This window comes from Coregonus lavaretus, assembly GCF_964263955.1.
Source record: "Coregonus lavaretus genome assembly, chromosome: 14".
Lineage (NCBI taxonomy): Eukaryota > Metazoa > Chordata > Actinopteri > Salmoniformes > Salmonidae > Coregonus > Coregonus lavaretus.
Genome location: NC_140001.1, coordinates 36671453 through 36693736, shown reverse-complemented (window position 1 = coordinate 36693736; position 22284 = coordinate 36671453). Strand labels below are relative to the sequence as shown.

The window sequence follows — 22284 nt, the reverse complement described above, 5'->3', positions numbered from 1 at the left end:
TGGGGCGTCACCGCTGGTCTGTTCTTTTCCCCTCCCACCGCGATGTGCCATTGGCTAACACTGGTTTGTCATAATACACTGTGGCATGCGAGGTGTTAGAAAAGTCCGAGCAGTACCCCGCGTTCTTCTGTTTACACCGTAAAAAGTGAATAGAAGATGCAGTTCTCCGGTGTGTCAGCGCAAGGTTCGTTCCAGCCGGTGAGAGTGACTGTTCCGTGGTCCATGATAATTATGCAGGAACCTGTTACTGGCAGCACCTTGTGAAGGCTTGCAAGAAGAGGGTGAAAACGGGAGAATTTCTCCCGGTTCAGTTTATCCACTGGAAAGTGAAGCAGCAACTACAGTATGGTTGCGCTGACAAAGGGACGCTACCTCTCATTGGGCTTCGTGTTTCTTGTTTATTGCACAACTTGCACGAAATCTAAAGGTAAGATTCCAAACAAGACATATTTCAGATATATCCACATAATTTGGGTATTTGTCCATCACTGTGTGATTGTGTGTATTTACTTACATTTTTACATTTTAGTCTCTTATCCAGAGCGACTTACAGTTAGTGAGTGAATACATTTTCATACTGGCCCCCCGTGGGAAACGAACCCACAACCCTGGCGTTGCAACCGCCATGCTCTACCAACTGAGCTACAATGTCTCCAACATTGGGTCCAGTAACTTGACAGATGCAGGTTTCTCAGTTGCGCACTTACCCATCAGTTTGACGTTGCCTGTGTTTTGCCTAGTGTCTCTGAATGACTACTTGAGTATGTTGTACACTGTTTGCTAAAAATTTGAGCACCATTTGATCATCAACATGTCTTCTCTGTTGTCATCACTTCACTAGAAGGACATAGCCTACGGTTCTGTCCATGTTGCATTGCGTGGTCATGTCGGCATGTGCTGCTTCTTAATACAGGCTACTTCCTTCCCTCCTTACTAACGCCTTCTGTCTTATATTGAACTGGTTGAATAGCCTTTGCTTTACAGCAATATGTGTGGTGTGAGATTCAACAGATGCAATAATGGTGCCATCATAATCATCATCTACTATACATTTAGCGAGCGAAATTATTTTACACACAATGGCTAAGTAGGCTATGAATAAAATGAAGTTCAAAGGCAAATATAGAAAGCTAGATCAAATTATAAAGATGTTGAAGAAAGGAAAGTGATACACCATCAAGCAATCAAAAATTAATTTTGTGGTACCCTATGTCTGTTAACTTACTTATTGAGTCACAGTATGCCTATCAATTTGTTGCAAGAATGTTACCTTAAAGCAACTTTAACCATGGCAATAACACATTTACTGACAGAACACACTTTCCAATAGACATTATTCTAACAATGAACGACCATGTCTGATTTGCCCGGGGTTATAGCCCTACCTTGTATGTATGTATGTATGTATGTATGTATGTATGTATGTATGTATGTATGTATGTATGTATGTATGTATGTATGTATGTATGTATGTATGTATGTATGCATGTATGTAATCATTAGTCCAAAGAAGGTAGGTCCCTCAACCATTTAAGAAACGTTTTGCTACAGAATTGGCTTAATGAGTACACCCTTATGGTCCATCCCAAATCGCACCCTAGTGCACTACTTTTGAACAGAGCCCTAAGGGAATAGGGTGCCATTTGGGATTTAGCCCTACTGTATCCATAGTACTTCAAGGGTATGACAGATAATGCCCCCCAACAGTTAGGTGCGGTGTGCTACTGCTGATTTGTTAAGATGTGCTTCAGGTGTTGTGCACTGACTGTAGTGCTGCATTGGCTTGTCAGCTATCGCTTACTGAAAATATTAAATGTCTTTATGCCTTGTGTAATGTAGGCATAAACTGTGCTTTTATTCGCATTCCTGGTGGGAAAGCTATTTCCAGTAAAACTTGGATGTGGATGAGATGCATTTTGTTTCAAACCAGAGGCAAAACTGACTGTGTCCCCCAATGGTATTTTCTTTATAGTGCACTAAGATGGCACCCTAATCCCTTTATAGTGCACTACATTTGACCAGGGCCCATAAAGGGAATAGGGTGACATTTGTGACAATGCCTATGTATTCTCTTGGTAGAGGCCTATTGCAGTAGCCTAATAGCTCTGAAGAGAGAACTCCCTTCCTTTCCCTTCCTTGCGTGTGACACATTACTCTCAAAGGAGGTCAAAACAAGTGTTGCATGCACCTTTCCTCACATGGTTGATTCTATTAACTAAAAGGCACCAACACAGTAGCCTTTCAAGCACTGGGACCTAACCCAGGTGCCCGCTACCACGCAACAGATTTAAGCTCTTAAAGGGATACTTCGGGATTTTGGCAATCAAAGCCCTTTATCTACTTCCCCAGTCAGATGAACTCATGGATACGATTTGTATGTCTCTGCATGCAGTATGAAGGAGGTTAGAGGTAGTTTTGCTGATATTTTGCGCGCCAATGCTAACATGCTAGCTGTTACCATAGACTTCCAGCCATTGTGGTAAAGCTAGTTAGCAAATGCACTAACGCTAGTTAGCAACTTCCTTCAAACTGCACACAGACATAAAAAGGGTATCCACAAGTTAATCTGACTCTTGGGAAGAGCTTCATTGCCAAAATCCTGAAGTATCCCTTTAAGCATGAATGGAGATGTGGAAATCCCTATTTGCAGCGAATGAAAATCACACAAGGGGTCATGAACGGAGGTTCCTCCTGTGCAACACTACTTTAAGCAAGCACAGTGCAGGAGGCCCTGGGGAAACTTTTAAAAATATTTTTCAATTGTATCCACCCAGTCTGTGATTGACAGTTCCAATGTTGCCTCATCACATGCAAGGATATGATAGTGTTCTGTTCTCCCTCTTTTAGGGATGAAGTAGCCTACAGGCCAATATGATTTCATATGCGAATGACATATACTGTAGCCATATTATCCTATATACCAGGCTAATTGCATGTGGATTACAGCATTTTATGATGTTTTTTATTTTTGTAAACATTTTTATTCAGTGTTTGCGACTCAGTTAACACGGGCTACTGAAAAATATGATTTTTCTATTGATCAGTTATCATGCCTGATCAGTATGGAGCATGGTATTTAGATATGAAAAACTCAACCACAGTGTGTTGTTTGGGTGAAGATTGTGAAAACGATGTGTTCAATAGATAATCATGGTCATGAATATGATTATGATGCATTTCTGATAAGCTAAATATCTGGTTGATGTTGCTTTCCATAATGAGGATTTGATGAGGATTGATTGGTAACTGTCAGAGAATGATGCAGATTTGACATCATAACGAGTGGATGTTGGCTGGAGATGCCGACCATAAGTAAATGTTATCGAAGGAAGATTTAATTCTCAGTGGTGTATTATTAGGCTGTGTCCCAAATGACACCCATTTCCTTACATAGTGCACTACTTTTGACCAGAGCCCTATGGCGCAGGTCAAAAGTAGTGCACTATAGGGAATAGGGTGTCATTTAGGATGTGACCTTATGGCTTTATTTTCGGCTTGCGTTAAGCCAGCGCAATTGTCAAATGCACGCTCGTTTGCGATTTCGACCTGTTAAAGCTGGCACTGTTCTATTTTCAAACCCTAGTGCCAGGATTGGTAATTTACTTGTCTTAAATGAGCACACTTGCGCTGAGGTGGGAGGGGTGGCAATATCTGTGGTGTCCTTAAAAACGTGCGCGGAAGTGCCAATTTCAGTATGCGGAAGCACATCCTATCCAGCCGTGATGCACAGTGCCCATATGCACATGGAACAACAAAAATTTGCCTTTTGTACCCGTAAACCTCGTATTTAGAAACATAAAAGAAGCCCTTATAGTATGCTACCCTTACCCTACGAGAACGAAAGCTGGTTCAACAGCAATGCGTCTGGTGTCATTCTTATCCTGGCCAAGCATTAGCCAAGGAGCCTATCCAAATAAGGTTTCTAAACAGTCTACTCGTGAGGCTTTTGCCGACATGCTTTGTATTACTCACACTTCACATAGGCCTACCTGCAGTGCATACTCCATTCGGCTGGTATCCACCCCCATTTCCAAAGAGCGCCTCTTGTCCGTTACCAAAGACGCTCTCCTCCAAACATAGGCTATTCAAAATAGGGCTGGGCGATATGGCCAAAATATCTCATCACAATATTTTTTTTACATTTTTGACAGTATGACGGTATTTTGTGGTCTTTAATAATACAAGTTCTAAATATGCTTTATGAGTAGTTCATGACCCTAGGGTGGCAACACATTAATTATGTGATCTGATTGTAAAAATATTTTCCACACTGTGCCACGTAGGGCTGCATGATATGGGCAAAAACATCTAGGCCTAGTTTATTGGTGTACTGTTGGAATCATGGAAATATAATAATTGTTGGAATATATTGTTGTTTGACATGACAAATTAATCAGTCAGGGAGGAATTATTGTGACAGGGTAGGAATACGAAGTGTTGGTCAGAGTTTCCTAGGGGACCCTATACAATGTTACATTCCCCTTCTTCTTGTAGCTAGCTAACATATTCATGCTTCGCCTATTCCTCTTTGATTCAGAAGATACTGTTGCACAAACAACATGCTGATCTAGGTCTACACCAGCACTGATATCAGGCTGTATTAGCTAGCAAGGTTTGCTCTGACTTATTACATTTAACTAGCGATTAGCATTAGCGGCTAACACGATATATTTTCAGCCACAACTTGTTAAGAAAATACAAACTAAACAAAGTGTAATTATAGAACGCGTTGAAAGCAGCGTAGTTATCACCAACATCTTGATGCGTCAGTCAGAGTTTCTAAACCCAGAGGGCCAACATCCCAAGATGTCCTGGAACGCTTGCGAAACAAACCAAGCAGACTAGGCCGGCGTTTGGGATTTGAGTAGTCAGAGAGAAGTGATTTTTTTTTTTCTTAGTAGTTAATTTTCTCGAAATCTAAAGGCACAACCTAGATTCGAGCCAATGTCTTAAGTAGTTGAACATGTTATTTCTCCAATCTCGTGAAAGTGACAAACTGACACATTACATTATTATTATTATTATTATTTTGGTCAAAAATAACTATGTCGAAGGAGTGCCTTTGATGGCCTGCACATGCGCAGTTCGGTGAGAGACGACCGTTAGTCCCGATGACGTGTTTCTGCGTATGAGTTTAGCTAGCCGACGTCGCCATGACATCGCCTACAAGCGTGATCGGTGATTTCTATTGGGAGAAGCAGTTTCAGCTGTACTGTCTTTGGTGAAGTGCTCGTGACTCCGTGGTCGAGCAGCACCAACAACGGCTCTCCTTGCGTGACAGGGCAGGGCTTGTTGTGGGAAGCGGCATGCAGGCAATGATGTGTGTGTATATACAAATCATTGCATGCAGGAGAGGGAGATAGACGACTTGCAAGTAGTAAATGTAGTAAACTATACACACAGACATTAAATGCGCAGGAGTTGCGTATCACATTTAACAAACCAAACATTTAAATACTGTTATAGAAGGTAAAGTACAGTGGTGCAAAAAATACCCAAATGTCATACTTGAGTAAAAGTAAAGACATTTAATAGAAAATGACTCAAGTGAAAGTCACCCAGTAAAATACTACTTGAGTAAAAGTCTAAAAGTATTTGGTTTTAAATATACTTAAGAATCAAAAGAAAATGTAATTGCTAAAATATACTTAAGCATCAAAAGTAAAAGTATAAATCGTTTCACATTCCTTATATTAAGCAAACCAGACGCACAACACTTAGACAATAATTTACGAACTAAGTATGTGTGTTTTATTGAGTCTGCCAGATCAGAGGCAGTAGTCATGACCAGGGATAGTCTCTTGATAAGTGCATGAATTGGACCTGTCCTGCAAGCATTCGAAATGTATCGAGTACTTTTTGGTGTCAGATAAAATGTATGGAGTAAAAAGCAAATTATTTTCTTTAGGAATGTAATGGAGTAAAAGTAGTCAAAAATATAAATAGTAAAGTACAGATACCCAAAAAACTACTTAAGTAGTACTTTAAAGTATATTTACTTAAGTACTTTACACCACTGGTATAGTAAAAACTCAAACTGGTCCGTGTTTCAATACCGGTATATTTAAGCAATAAGGCACAAGGGGGTGTGGTATATGGCCAATATACCACAGCTAAGGGCTGTTCTTACGCACGACGCAACGCGGAGTGCCTGGATACAGCCCTTAGCCGTGGTATATTGGCCATATACCACAAACCCCTGAGGTGCCTTATTGCTATTATAAACTGATTACCAATGTAATTAGAGCAGTACAAATACATGTTTTGTCATACCCGTGGTATACGGTCTGACGTACCATGGCTGTCAGCCAATCAGCATTCAGGGCTCGAACCACCTAGTTTATAAAGTTAAATACAGTATACCGCCCAGCCCTAATTCTAAATGTTCAGTCCTATAACGCCATATAACGCCGTATTTTTTATTTGAGGAGAAGTGCAATGTGTAAAGGCCTATACTCGTTGAAGCTAATTACAACCATGTTGACTGTCAACACTCCAAACATATTTTTTTTACTGTTGCTTTCACTCTTTACTTTAGCCTATGCTATTTAATAAACTGTAGTATCAATCCACAATGGACTAGGAATGGACAACGGAATTGGAGTTGATGACAACGCAAAGACCGTCAATAACAGTATGAAAATGTATGCACTCACTAACTGTAAGTCGCTCTGGATAAGAGCGTCTGCTAAAATGACTAAAATTGTAAAAAATGTAACCTACAGAACTTGAGACAAAGGCATGCATTATTAAGCCATGGAACACCTTGATTGGCCAGTGAGTGGCCAAGCCCTTGTCACACCTACAACTTGTTTTATTAATCAAAACTCAGCTCTTGCGCACTACTGCCAGCTATTGCGCTCATAATAACAGCTGTGAAAATAGCAAAACATTTTCTGACACACCCCATGACCTATAGCGCTACCGCCAGCACTTAAATTTGCAATTGCCTTAGGTTTGTTAAAGATGCACTATGCAGAAATCGCTCTGCCATTTCCTGGTTGCTAGAATTCTAATAGTTCGCCTAATTTCAGTTGATGAAACTTAAGAACGGGAAGCATAGAAGTAGCGCACATAGAACATATCTACCGCTTATTAGACTTGCTTTCAATGAGAATGACTGATCTATAACACACATTTCTATGTGGAAAAAGTTACATATTGCAGCTTTAAAATTGAGCTCTTAGTCTCTACCCATGGATAAATGAAGGATGGGCAAATTAGCTAATCAATAAGTTCTGCATACATTTTTATTGACTTAGTGTGCTACAAAGCACAGTTGTGTTTCCCATTCATTGATGGAATATACATACCCTTTGTATAAATTCTTAATTCACGTCATGCATTTATAATATATTTTTAATGCACCTGAAACATGATTTATTTGTTTATCCCTTAGAAGTGAGTACTATTTAGCTGTTATTATACAGTTAGTGCAATGAAGACTGGATAAGGAAACTGTCTAATTCATCACAATCTTTGCATTATTCAGTCCATCCCTTGGCTCCCCGAGTCAGTAGTCAGTGCAGAATCAACTGGCCCTACAGCGACATGTGAATGCATTTCTTTTATCTTTTATCTGAGTCCTCATCCAGAGGTGCTGTTCTCTCAAACGCACAAATAGCTGTCAGCTCTACAGCCAGATCACCCACTGGATGCTCAGTCAGGCAGACTACAGTACATTCATGACCAAACCTTGTCTCTGTCCCAAATGGCACCCTATTCCCTTTATAGTGGACTACTTTTGACCAGAGCCCTGTGTAGTAGTGCACTATAAAGGAATAGGGTGCAATTTGGGATGCACACCTTAAAACCATCACCCCACCCCCTTCTTTTTCTATCCCTCCTGGAGACGTTTGACATGGAGACTCATCAAATAGCTTCATACATCAGTTCACCCGTGAACCAGGCTGCTGATGGTGCTTCTCTCTGTTAGCTGTCCTTAATATGATAGACATAGTTGGAACAACAACTGACACACAATAAAAAAGAATAAAAATACACATTGGTCTGAAATTTCCATATACATTTATTTTGGTGCAGAATCTTTACATTTCTATTCTGCAGGGTAGCAGGGCATTGATGAAATGAGACTAAGGTCAAATCGGTTGTTTTCACTCATAGCGAGAGTAGGGGGCTTTGATATTTCCAATTGCTGTTCTGTTCTAGAATGAGTCATCAGAGTCTGTCTGCCTGGGGTGTCAAAGTGTGCAGTTCAGTGCCCAGATTTACATTTAAATGAAACCAAATGGCTGTACATTCAGAAGTGATATACAGTGATGGTGGCGGTATTAAAAGCACAGCCCCCTTGCGCTGTTAGAACAGCTAGTAGCTACTGCCTGAGATTGCTGTCGTTTTAGGCACTTTGCAGGTATTTTATGACTCGTCTTTCAGGATTATTAAATACAATACATGCATCCATTTCAGTTGTTGATTTCTTTCTTTGTATGAGCATACAGTACAGCCCATATACGTGGGCGCACTACTCTCTTCCCTGTGCTTTTCTCTTTGTGACAATGTGCATCATTATCCGGCTCTAATAGATCTGTTTGGCTTGGAGAGAAAGTGTTTAAAGTGGATAACTAGCTTCAAATTACACCCCAGATGGTGTTACTGTGAGTGAGCGCTTTCTCTCACTCTCTCCGACAACTTGGACATTTAGGAAAAATCAATATAGGCATTGCCTGAAAGGAAGAAAAAAACAGCATTATTTTGAATTTGAATAGCCAATGACATTGTCATGATGGGCTTATCTTCAGTATATACACATCGAGAGCTTGGAACTATAAGGTTGTATCTGCAGAAATATGATAATTGGCTTTAAAGTTCCGAACCCTCATTGGTATTAATGGTGTCAGCAAATTTGATCTTGTATTATTTTTAACTTAACTACATGAATTTGGGGTATTTAGAGTACTATATTGGTAGAGAACATTGAACAGAACAAGTCAATAACTCAAGTTTGACAGAGAACCTTATAGTCCCAAGCTCTCAAAATTATACACTAATTGCCTACTGCACCCACCTACTATGTACTGGAGAGCTGCTTGAATAAGTGCATACAAAACCTTTCCTCGATGCTGTAATTCTGAACAACAGAAGAGTGCTTAAATTCAAGAGACGGTTTGAAAGTATGTTAACAGTTAAGTGTTAACAGACAGTGAAAATATGGAGAGGAGAGCGGAGCATCATAGGGGAGAACGGACACTTGATGACTGGGCGGGGGAATATTATTTTCTGGACTGGGCGGGGGAATATTATTTTCTGGACTGGGCGGGGGAATATTATTTTCTGGACTGGGCGGGGGAGTATTATTTTCTGGACTGGTCGGGGGAATATTATTTTCTGGGAGCTTGAGAAATGTGGCCACTCTAGGGACTAATTAACGCAAGGTCTGAAGTGCTTGCAGCTTGTAACCTTGTGCTTGTATGACTCCTTTATGTCATGAAGTTCAGAGACAGAACCAACACTGTAACGTCTCTGTGGAAGAGATCATGGTCTTTGTTCATGTCTCTACTGAATCTGTCCACACCCTAGTTGTCTAGCCCCCAGTTAGCTTCTCTGTGTAGTGAGAAATAGTCACTGGTAAGTTGTCACTTGTCAGTAAGGAAAAAAACTCCACAGAATCACAATAAAGTTGCATACATGTGTTCCCTTCGTCACATGCATATTTTCTCTTTCCAAGCGTGAAATAATCCGACTTTGTACTAAAGAGCAATTACTTCCAAGCAGCCATGCTTAACACAGGGCAGGCACCCTAGTTCATTTGCAAATCTTCCTTGGTTAATACCATTGCCTAATTTGTCAATGACTTAGAGTGAAATTATGCAATTAGGATTTAAAATGAGGCATATAATTAAAATTGTAACTCCACAGGTAACTGATTTAGATTATCGTTTTGTAAATATACTGTATACTGAACAGAAATATAAACACAACATGTAAAGTGTTGGTCCCATGTTTCATGAGCTGAAATAAAAGATCCCAGAAATGTTCCATACACACAAAAAGCTTATTTCTCTCTAATTTTGTGTAACAATTAGTTTACATCCCTGCACCTTGTGCTGGGGACAATAAAAGGACACTCTAAAATGTGCAGTTTCGTCACACAACACAATGCCACAGATGTCTAAAGTTTTGAAGGACCGTGCAATTGGCATGCTGACTGCACGAATGTCCACCAGAGCTGTTGCCAGAGAATTAAATGTTAATTTCTTTACCATAAGCCACCTCCAACTTCGTTTGGCAGTACGTCCAACCGGCCTCACAACCGCAGATCACGCCAGCCCAGGACCTCCACATCCAGCTTTTTTACCTGCGGGGTCGTCTGAGACCAGCCACCCGGACAGCTGATTAAACTGTGGGTTTGCACAACCGAAGAATTTCTGCACAAACTGTCAGAAACCGTCTCAGGGAAGCTCATCTGCATGCTCATCGTCCTCACCACGGTCTTGACTTGACTGCAGTTCAGCGTGGTAACCGACTTCAGTGGGCAAATGCTCACCTTCGATGGCCACTGGAGAAGTGTGCTCTTTTTTTAAGGTATCTGTGACCAACAGATGCATATCTGTATTCCCAGTCATGTGAAATCCACAGATTAGGGCCTAATTAATTTATTTCAATTGACTGATTTCCTTATATGAACTGTAACTCAGTAAAATCTTTGAAATTGTTGCATGTTGCATTTATATTTTTGTTCAGTGTAGTTTTTAGAGTTAAATGAGTCTTGAGTATGCCAACCAGATCTGCAAAAATAAACAGTACTGGTCAGTTTTTAACAAGAAATCGTACAATTAGGTTAACTGTTAGCCACATTACTTTGGAATAGTTTGCTCATAAGAATTGTTTGAATAGTTTGCTAATACAAAACTTTGTTTGAATAAGAATCTTTTCTAATAGTTTGCTAATGCAAATCTTTGTTTGCTAATAATTGTCTTTGGATTCACCCTGGAAGCAGATGGCACTGTATGAGTGTCATGCGGGTTGTTTAGTGTTGGGTGGTTTATGGTTTACCTGTTATAATTTTATCAGAATTGGCACGGCTATGTTTTCCTTACACATTTTGTAGAAATAATTTTGTTTGTTTTGTGATAGTGCGAGTGTCTAACACACTGATTTGACCATGTTGTCCAAATACGGAGGTGCCTAGTTGTTTTAGACAGGCTAAGCTAACTTTTCCATATCAGTATTTACAGATGGTGTGCACCAGATGCGCTTTTTACAAGGTTGGTTTACGATAGCATCCTCTTTAGCAAAACGCCAAGCAACCATAACACCTACTGGACACACACACACACACTTCTGTAAGAAAGTTTACAGCGTTATGAAAAACCTTTGTCAGCAACAGCTATGTGTAATTAGCATGAACATAATGTTGGGTTTCTTTGTCCCTCAGAACATAATGTTGGGTTTCTTTGTCCCTCAGAACAAAGGACTACTGATTGGAGAGGTTGAAAGTGGTCCATTTATCAGAAATGATCAGAAATAGAAAATTAACCTGTCCAAAGGTTCTCTCAAGGGCTCACTTCAATCCAACATACAATGCAGTATTTATGCTGTAGCATTTACCCCATGTATTTTCGGAACAGGCCGTGGGTGGAGGGTCAGTATCAAATTCGCTATTGCACAAACACTTCTAAGGCAGATCTCTGATTGAATCCGGCCATAAGCCTCCATGTAGTTACAGGTCAAAAGAAAGCCCACATCTTTCATTCTGTCAGAGAATTCAATATTATTATCAAAATACATGTCATGTTGATGTATGGGTGCATTGATGAAATCTATATTTGACTATCTCAAACAAATGGCCTTTTGATAGTGAGGTTCCTCAGTAAAGTGTGGGCCGTCCTATGAACCTGTTAGTTCTATTCTATTGACCAGTGTAGGGGGGGGGCAGTATTGAGTTGGATGACCTAAAAAGGCATTTAATAGTGTGTTTTGACAGTAATACAGCTGTGAAATCCACAGCTCTGTAGGGGGTAGGGAATATTTAAATCCACTAGCTTTCAAATAAAGGACCCTAACATACTATAAGGTTAATCTATGCTAATTCACCTCTATTGTTTGCCATTCTATTCACAGTAACAGTTACAATAATATATTTTTAATGAGCATGGTGTTAATAATTTGACATTTTTATATAGGGGGCACTGACATTTGTAGTTAAAGTGCAGAGAGAAACACCTCACCCTTCAGTGAGGATGGATGGATGGACAGTGTCACGGTGAGCTAAGAAGTGAGCTGGCCCCAATGGTGACCTATTACGTACCTAGTACACAATCCCCATCCTCAGTCAGACCACCAAAATGGGGAATGAGTAATTGAGTACTCGAACTTACGTCAAAGCTCGGTCTTTAACCAGAGGTCACATTTTTTTTCAAATACTGTAAAACTATTTGGTGGAATGTTCTTTGTGAAATTTGTCTTGAAGACAACGTTCATTTACTTTGACTCTAGTGTTCCATTTGTACATGTGCAAAAATCATGCACGTACTCGAACAGTCCAAAAATGTGAAATGCCCATCCCTAATCCAAAATGACACCCTATTACAGGGATCATCAACTAGATTCAGCTGCAGGCAGATTTTTTTTTCTTGAGCGGATGGTCGGGGGCCCAGAATATAATTACAAATAGTTTCAAGTTTTATTAGTCGTATGTAAGGGATACGCGTGGTATATATCGTCCAACATAGTGCTTACTTGCAGGTTCATGCTCGACATAAGAAAAATTAAAAGAGAAGAATACAAACATAAAGTAAATGGCTCAGTAGAGTAGAATAGAATAATACATTTGAGCATAAGTATAATACAGGAAGGAATTAATAGTCAAAGTGTATAAATTGAGCAGTATAACAAGAGTCTGGTAGCAGCAGCTGTGTGTGTGTGTGTGTGTGTGTGTAGCATGAATATATAAATGTGGATGTGTGTAGCATGAATATATAAATGTATGTGTGTGCATGAGTGAGTGCATGTGTGCTAAGGTGCAGAGAATCAGAGCAGGTGGTCAGTCTAGTTCAAGTGTTCAGCAGTCTAATGGCTTGTAGATAAAAACTGTCTATGAGCCTGTTGGTATCAGACTTCATGCTCCGATACCGTCTGCGGTGTGTGGGGTCCTTGATGATGCTGCGTGCCTTCCTCCGGCACCGTTTGGAGTAGATGTCCTGGATGGGTGGAAGCACGGTCCCAGTGATGTACTGGGCCGTCTTCACCACCTGCTGGTGAAGATGGTAACAAGCCCAAACAGATATAATATTTGACTAAAACATAATCATTTCAAACCTTTCTTGCGTTTATATACGATCACGTGTCTCTCTATTACGCGTGGGAATACTTTGGAACAGATTTCCTAAATTAAAATCACTTGGAGCTGATTTTCCCGCAGGGTATCCTACGAAGCAAGCTAAGTCTAATCAGGGTTTTCTAAAGCTAACAAGTTTCAGTTAGCTTCACATTCCAGCTCAGGCTTCATCCGTACTGCGATGGTGGATATTGCTTGTCCGCCTGCCGCTAACACTAGCAGGCTTGTAACAGCGCATGCATGTCCCACATGGCTAGTCGAACGCCGGACTCTTCATTGAAACCATGCTGAAACATCAATCCATGGCGAGTCAGTGCCACATTTATATTTGTGCCGAAATCAAAATGAAAGAAAAGTTATCTTGCAAATTCAGCAGCCTATGTATGGTCTGAAATAGGCTTTTAGAAGAGCCGTCTTTATTTTATAACTTAGCACACTTTGGTGTGCTTATCAATGTACAACCACAAGCACCTTTTTTCCCACTCCTATCGATAAAATAATTGTGTTAAAGATGCACTATGCAGAAATCGCTCCGCCATTTCCTGGTTGCTAAAATTCAAATACTTCGCCTGATTTCAGTTTATGTGACAAAACAAGCATTCATTCTGTAGAGAATCATTGTACCATCTAAACCGCTGTGAAATATATTTTCCATAACCCAAAATATTGTATTTTCAGCTGTTTTAAACTGGTGTACCAAGCAGATCTACTGCTTGGTATACTTGCTTTCAATGCGAATTAAAGATCTATAACTCACATTTCTATGTGAATTTGGTCGGGTCGCCCAAAAAGTTACATATTGTAGCTTTTAAGTTATACAAAAGTGTTACTGTGCGTGAAGTTTAAAATGTATTCTATTATTACTAAATGTGTAATGTGATATATTTTAACATGACTATGTTTTAACACACAATTAAAAAAAAATATATATAATATTTTATCAGATGAAGGGGGTGAAAGACAATCTTTGCAAGAGGGAGGGAATCTGATTTAATTGGTCCTCAACTCGTGGCTAAGTCATTTCATTCAGGGTAAGTGGAGTTAGCCCTGAGTTAGCCTGCCCCAGACCAGGTTAATTCTGAAGGATCCGTTGCCATAGAAATTTACCTGGCTAAAAAGGTGAGCCACTTTCGTATGACAGGCTATCCCAAGTTGAACTCGGAGTTGACCAACGTTACCTCGCTAACTCATCAAACCTGCTTCGTAGGATACCCCTCTGGTGTCTTCCTGGTGTCTTATGTCCAACAGTGAGCCCTTTGGGCCCTGGTCAAAAGTAATGCACTACATGGGTTATAGGGTGCTATTTCTGACTGCATGCCCAGTCCCAGTGACCACCACAAGTCAGTGGCGTGTATTCATGGATGCCAAGGGAAGCCAGGCTTTCCTAAAACAACTTGAATTGTTGCATTTCGTAGCGTTGTCCTCCAGTGGCTAGCTAGCTAAAATTGTCCCTTTCCTAAATTAGCCATGAATTGAGATAGAGATTTGGACTTGCGGTTGTACTGAATTCTCCGTACTGGCTATTCTGATCCAACCATAAAATATATTGTGCCCCTGGACTTAGAGGATGGAAGTTCAATATGTAGCTAGATGTAGAAGGCTAATGTTAACTAGCTAACGTTGCCCATGAAAGGAAGTTAGGCTAATTTTAGCCAGGTAGCCTAGGACAACAAAACATAAAAGCGTGTACTGTATGGCAGAGTCATAGACTGTTTCGTCAACATGAAAGAAAGGAGGATGGCATTGGCGTTTTAGGGTGAGTCAACATGTTTTTTCTACTTACAAACAAATCAATAGTTGTTTAGAAGTCCAGAAATGGCAGAAACATTAACTTGCTTAACCATGTTACATGCAATATGCTTTGTGGACTTCACCAGACAGAGGTTGCTCTCCAGTTTTGTGATGAAACAAAGGTGTATTTGAATTTATTCTGCCACTGTGTCTTCTTATTGTCTCGGCCTTAGGCATATATCACGGTCGGAAGGCATATGAACGAACAGGGTACAGAGCAAACAACGAAATTATCACAACACACAGGTTGTAATATGGCTTTTTTTCTGGCTTGGCATCCCCAGTGATTTTACCCACACACTGCTACTGCCACAAGTCAGTCTGATGGTATTTTCACTGTTTCTTTAGCCTCCTCATCTGAGGCCCGGGGGTCAGCTGTTCAAACATGTCCTTTGTTGATCCATCAAGCAAATTCAGTGAGAGAGAACAGAGCAGAACAGTCAGTGCTGTAGGACAAGTTGTGATAAATAGAGTGCAGAAACACAGCCAAAGCACACTATTCTGGTGGACCAAGCAGTTTCTATAATGGGTCCATGGTAGCTATTCAGACACCTTATTGGACTATTGGTTCTATTATATCCCACTGGGCAAAAACTGGATGAATCAATGTTGTTTCCACGTCATTTCAGCCAAAAATGTCAATGTGATGACTATGAATCAACGTGGAAAACTGATTGGATATGAAAATAGTAATCAACGTAAGGGACTTTCGTATTTTGTTCAACCAACTTTGACAGATAGTCAGAGCTCAACCAAATGTAAATCCAAAACTAGATGTTGAACTGACGACTGTGCCCAGGTGGGTTGAGACACGCCCAATACTGGGAGTGATCTCTGGTCCACTGTCTTAGAAACACACTTGACTGTCCAGCTATGCACACAGAAAAGCTAGCAATTTGGTGGCATAGTTGGAGGCATTTCAAGTTTAGGAGTGGGCTTTTCAATCCAACTTGGTAACATATAGAGGCTACTGAGATTAAACTAGTTCAGAGAAGAGAACTGCCAAGGAAAACAGGGATTCAGCCTGGATATTGGGTTATTTGATCAATGCAGCAGTATCCATTTTGAAAAGTGAAGAAGTGTTTTTATGCAAATTAGACTTGGAGAGCATTCTACTATTCCTCTGACATTATTAGAGTTCTACAATATGTACCACCAGATTTTGATTGATGTGGAAGTATGAAGATTGATGCACAGCTGATCAGTTTGAGCGTGCTGTCAAATTTAAATGGAATATGAACCGACAGTTTTGATCCATTATTCACGTAGAACCAAATCCCAGTTAGCCCCTATCCTTTTGTTTTCACCTGGGATTTTGCCTCAGTTTTATGTCAGCTGTTGAATTTGTTTTACTATTACTATGTTTTATAGACACCGTCATCTTGATTGTAAACTTTTCCAGACTTGCAATTTCTTGACTGCTTATCTGTTTTATGTTCTATCTCCTTGTGGCAGTCTGTTCCTCCCTACCTTACCGTCCCTTTTCATATAAAATCACTCACTGTGAGTTTGAACTGATGAATGATCAGAATATGCCTCAAGGGTGCTGGCTACAGTGAAACTGAGTAATACGAAAACACATTTAAAAACTGTCACAGGGGTGGAAGCATCAGGCATCAGTTTACAAGGAGCAGAGACTGTTTCAGCATATTTAAAGTCAGGGTTTTGGACAGGATAATGAGGCAGACGGTACATGTGGTGAAGACTTGAGACAGCTGCAGTTAAGTCCTCACCGCTCCTCAGCTGGATGTCAAAAACATTATGATACAACACCTGAAGAGGTACATCTCCCACTACATCCTGATGATGCCATGGCTCTTGGTTAGAGGGCTCTCAAAGTCTCATGGTTGAATGTCTAGGAGAGTTAACAGTTGCGTTTGTCTAAGCTATACCTATAAGAGGACTTTTCTGTTGTTTCTTTTGTTTTATTTTGCGATCAAGTTTTCATTCAATGTAGTTACAGGCTTTGTTTTGGTAGGCCTTTTAATGAGCATGTGTAGGAGGTGGATAACAGTAGACTTTGATCTGTGGTGTCGTTTATAGATTTTCCTCTGACTCAGTCAGCATTTACGAAAACGGCATTGTACTCCAAGCTGAGTGACTTTTGGTTTGTTATTTCCCTAAAGGCATCCTCTTGAGTTTTTCCCCTTAAAATACTGTTTTTGTTCTTAAATATCTCTTGAGGGTTGGCTCCATTGTGGGTCACACAAACCTCACATTTCAGATCATGATGTATTCATCTCACCCTTTCAGGTCACGCTGCAGCTTTGTTGGTTTTATTCCATACCCACACGCGCCAAGATCATATCTGTTGTTTGAATCTGTAATAAGCATTGAATGGAAATATTCACATTTCTAAATTGTATCAGACTGAGCTATACTTGTCCTTTGCGTGCAATGAAGTAGCCTAGTGTCAGCCCGAGGCAGTAGGCATCCAAGCTCACAGTGATTTAATGTCATGTTCTTAGTGGAAGGACACACACTGAGATAAGAGCCATCTTCTATTTTATAGGAGTCCTTTCTGCCCTCTTATATATCCCAGGGCATGTGAAACCCATCCACTTCCTCCCTGAAGAAAAACTATCCCTCATGGAGGGGGCAGAAATCACCTCCTAACAGTAAAAAGCTTTTAACGTCACCCCTCTTGCCATGACAAGAATACACCCTGCCGTGTTTCTGATCTGAGGACATAGAGACTGGTGCCGTAGCCTCTCTATACTGTATGAACTCATTGTGTAATGAACACATAAACATCACTAATGATTAACAGGTCATAATATGTGTTGTGTAAATATAGCTAGCTATCAATAAGCTCTTATGCAAATGTTAATTTAGAATAAAGCATAATTAATGGAAGATCATTGACTGTTGTGCATTCCAAATCCAACTGATGATGAATAGGCACTCTGTGATATATTTACACAGCAGCTCTGATTTTAGCTAACAGGTTATGGGGGAACTGTGCACTGCTGCACACTTCACTGCATAAATCCAAACTGGATCCAGACATTTGATAAATATTACAAATAAACATTAATCTGATGGAGAACTGAAGGGGAACAACATTTCTATATTTTCTAAGCTGATTTACCCTGACAATATAGTATTATTACTGTAACAACTTGTATACTGCAGCAGACTATACATTTTCAGACATTTCTGTTGATCCATTGGCAATGGAGGATATTGTAGCAATTGTACAGGATATTACATATATTGGAGGATATTACAGCAATTGTACAGTAGTTGGAATCATGTGTTGTACAATACAAGTCTACATTTAGGTATAACTGCATGAGTATCCACACTGACTGTAAAAAAAAAAGAAGAAAGACAAGTAGTGTATCAGCACCTTGAGGAATGAGCAGTCCTCGGGGCTGAATGTGAAACAGAAAGGTAATTGCAGAAAATGGAGGAAAGCACAGACCAGTGTAGAATTATGCAGCACTTCAATGGCCTTCTAGATTAATTCTCAGCTCGGCTTTGACTGTTTATCTGCCACAGGGGAAAAGGAATCCACACGAAAATGAAATGGAATGGAATTATACTGGCGTTTACTCTTTCATTTTAGATGTTTAATTTCAAGTTTTGTTTTTTTACTCTTATGCATTCATCTCCTGAACATTGTAGATCAACTATAACTATACAATTAGGATACAAACAATCAAAAGTGGTGGGTCAGTGGTTTTACAGTTGGACCAGTGCACCTATGTGTTCATGGAAACCCAACACATAGCCTACCCTTGACAGCAGTCCCTGTGCTCTGTGACGTGTGCATATTAAATGTTCTGAATCGTTTTCTTGTATATTGTTGTAGAATAACAGTGAGCTTTAATCTCCATCTCTTTGTCCAACTTCCAACTGAAATAAATGTAAATCTCCATCATACGATTAGGTTAAAATCATAAAAATCCCTAACATTCTTATGAGTGCCCCTCATTATTTTAATGGAAGCTGTAAGGAGGGCCTCCATTACTGCTCTGTAATGGCTGGGAGGTCAATACTGATAGTAAAAGCTTCATTGTGATTGGTAGGCTGAATGAGAGGTCCTCTGGTTGCTGTTAAGACTTGCAAGCCGTTATGATGCTTAGAGTACCACTGCTGGAATACAATGCCCCTCCACCACCCTAACCCCATTTGGTGAAACTTTTGTCTGCATCTCAAATGGCACCTTAATCCCTATATAGTGCAGTAGTTCCTCGACTCATTTTGGTGCCATCCCATGAAGGTTATTTTGGATAACTGCATGCTGGGAGGACTGTTTTGTGGTTGCCGGTTGCCAAGGGTGACCTCCGTATTAATTATTGACCATTCATTTGTTGTTGAGAAACCCTTTAAGTAATCTTGGTCGTTCATGCCTCACTAGTAGCCTAATCCATGATCAGTTTAACTTGTTTGCTAGGAAATAAAAGCTTCCAACCCATTCAATAGTATTGATGCATGACCTGTCAAAACTGTTTGCAATGGTTATTCTAACGAAGGTTGAGCAACACTGGTCCAAAACTAATTGCTTTGTCGGTCTTTAGTATGCTACACTAACCTGGGGTAATTTAACAGAGTGCACAGCAAAGGAGCTCTGACTATCTGGCTAAGCCACTACTGCTACTGACTGTCTCCAAGCAGGGCCTCTATTGATGGCTGTAGACCGTTAGCTCTGCACTCACTTGGAAGAAGAACGTAATTTAATCTCCATTTGCAACCGGCTAAATCAATTGGAAACAGGGTTGCTTAAGAAATGGCCTTTTAATGACATGGACATCCTCCCATTGTCAAGTTTTCCCAGAGGAGGGTGTAGTGGGAAAGAGTTTGGGTTTGATTTGTATTAAGGGTTATACCACAGAGAACAGTGTGATCTTTCATTATAATCAAATGATCTTCATAAACAACAGTTTTATTTGATCATGATTTAGATACCATATTGATTCATTCTAAAGGCCTCTTTACTTTCATGAATAATTATCACAATTTGTCCAGTAGATAGCTGCATCAGAAAGAAGAACATTAGCAGTACTTCTATAATGAGTCCATTATTACATATTTACAAACCTAATTTAATTGGCTAAGTTGTAAGAGTCGGACTGCGTGGCTCTGCGGTTTTGAACTCTGTAGGACACTGAAGACATTCAACCTTGAAGTGGTAGTTTAGTTCTAGGATAGTCATTATTAAATGTATATGGGTTTGGTCACTGATAAGCGCCTAAATGGAACAGAGGCTGTACATTAGTAAAATGTTATCGACAAATGCTGCGAAAAGTACAGTAAATGTAAAATGCACATAAAATCAACAGTGTAATGTTTGAATTCAGTCTTGTGTCAGGTGAACTGTTGTGTCCTCGCCTTTGGTCTGATAATTTCCCCATAACCTCCAAACGGTTCCCTTTTAATTGCTACCACGGTTAAGCATATGCTTCTCATTTTTCTTCTGTTAGGGACAAATTGAAATGTTTCAATCTATATATGCCAAATCCCACGAGTTTAAAGGGTTAAGTTAAATTCATTATTAATGACAGATGAATGCCCTGAGACCATAATTTAGAGAGTGGATCTTACAGTTAATGTGACAATTGTATATTTGATTAAAGTTAAGATAGAAAGGAAAGTGCCATTTTACATGTACAGTTTCGAAGTGTTTACAATTTGATAAATGACATTTGCCACAGTAGCTTTGAACTGGGGTGGTATTAGACTTTGTTAAATGTTACTTTCTTTACATTCTTCTCAGTCAAAGGCCTCTCTTGAAGGCCATGTTTGTCATAATCAGTTATTTTCTTTTTAATGTACTGAACAATACTTTTGGGAATAGATAGAATTGTAAAGGTTAGCGTTAGTGCTGTGTGAATCCTCCATGTTCCTGTTCTGCAAAGAGATCTCATGTGTCTTTCTTTAGGTCTGATACGACTTTAAGCAGTAATCACTTTTTAGTATCAGCATGTTTGGGATCCAAAGCAAATGTAAACACAATCAAATGAGATTCTGATGGTCGTCTCAGAGGCGGACGAGGTGAAAAGTAATAATAAGAAATGATATCACTGGGGAGAACAAAGCGTTGTGATTACGTTTATTTCCACCGGCCTATTACTAGTTCACTGGGGGAAAACGAGCGAGCTTTCTGTTTTTGCAGCAGGGCGCAGGCCATTGCAAAAACCTTTGTTCGTTTTTATTCATGGTGTGTCAGAAAAATTGCCTGCTCCACTGCTGTCCTAGGAGAATTCTGTGATGATTTGAACTGAATTCATTTGTGTAAAGGGAGGCCTTTCATGCTTACGCATTTGAATCATGTATGCCTTTAAATATTGAAATGCATTGCCTTTAGAAACTGTTACATGAAATTACCCAATTTTCCCCCCTCAAATTGTGTTAGCTAGTTGGCGTGAAGGAAATTATGTATTGATACTTGTCTGCCTTCAGCACTTTTTATACACAATTTGTGTTCATACACCACTGGAATATTTCCTATTGAAAATGAATGTGCATGTGTTTAGCCTCAATTCTAGGGCTAACTATATTCTGTTATTGTTCAGAGAATTGAACAGCTGTCAGTGTCACTGTATTCCCCTAGACAAACAGCATATCCCAAACATGATTATCTATAAAGGGGAAAGGTAGGGGTGGTTAGGTGAGTGAATTAAACACAAACAAGAAACCTCCTCTGTTGCTGATATTTCGATGGTCACCACAGAATTCACTTTGCACATCATGCAGCAAACAGAAGGGTAGGCTAACAATAGCCTATAGATATGACAGTTGTACAACATAATCATAACATTGCTTGTTCTATCATGGTAACAACATTGTTTGAGTTTTAGATGCAACAACAAGGTGAAGAGACAGCTGAGGTAGATTGAGCTATCAATGTAAATGTGTTTCCCATGCAATTTACTGTATATCCCTCTGACCCTCCTCACCCCCATTCTTCTGGGGTTTTGGTTTTAGCAGGGGGTCTACAAAGAACAGTAGGTCAAAGAAGAGCAGTAACATGGTTGGTGAAGAAAATTACCTATGCAAATACATTTTCATCTATGCATCTTCCTGCGCTCGAATAATGCCTTGTCCTTATTTACTTTTGCACAGTTCTTGAAGCTGCACTCTAGTAAGTTGTTTCTGTGACATTAAGTTGATTAGAAGGAGTAATACTGCTTTTAACTTCCAGCTGTCTAAATTAATCTTTCCTCTCACGTCTCATCATTCACTCACAG

At 39.8% G+C, this 22284-nt stretch overlaps 1 protein-coding gene across 1 annotated transcript in view; it reads left to right on the top strand.

Moving 5' to 3' along the window:
- Window positions 1-345: 345 nt before the first annotated feature.
- The window catches only part of unc5db (unc-5 netrin receptor Db), a gene marked incomplete at both ends in the record, with an annotated part of 221555 nt that continues 199616 nt past the window's right edge, over window positions 346-22284 (top strand). Inside the window, one exon of the mRNA XM_084177511.1 lies at window positions 346-427. Coding sequence (XP_084033637.1) covers window positions 346-427 — 82 coding nt within the window. The remainder of the gene's footprint in view (window positions 428-22284) is intronic.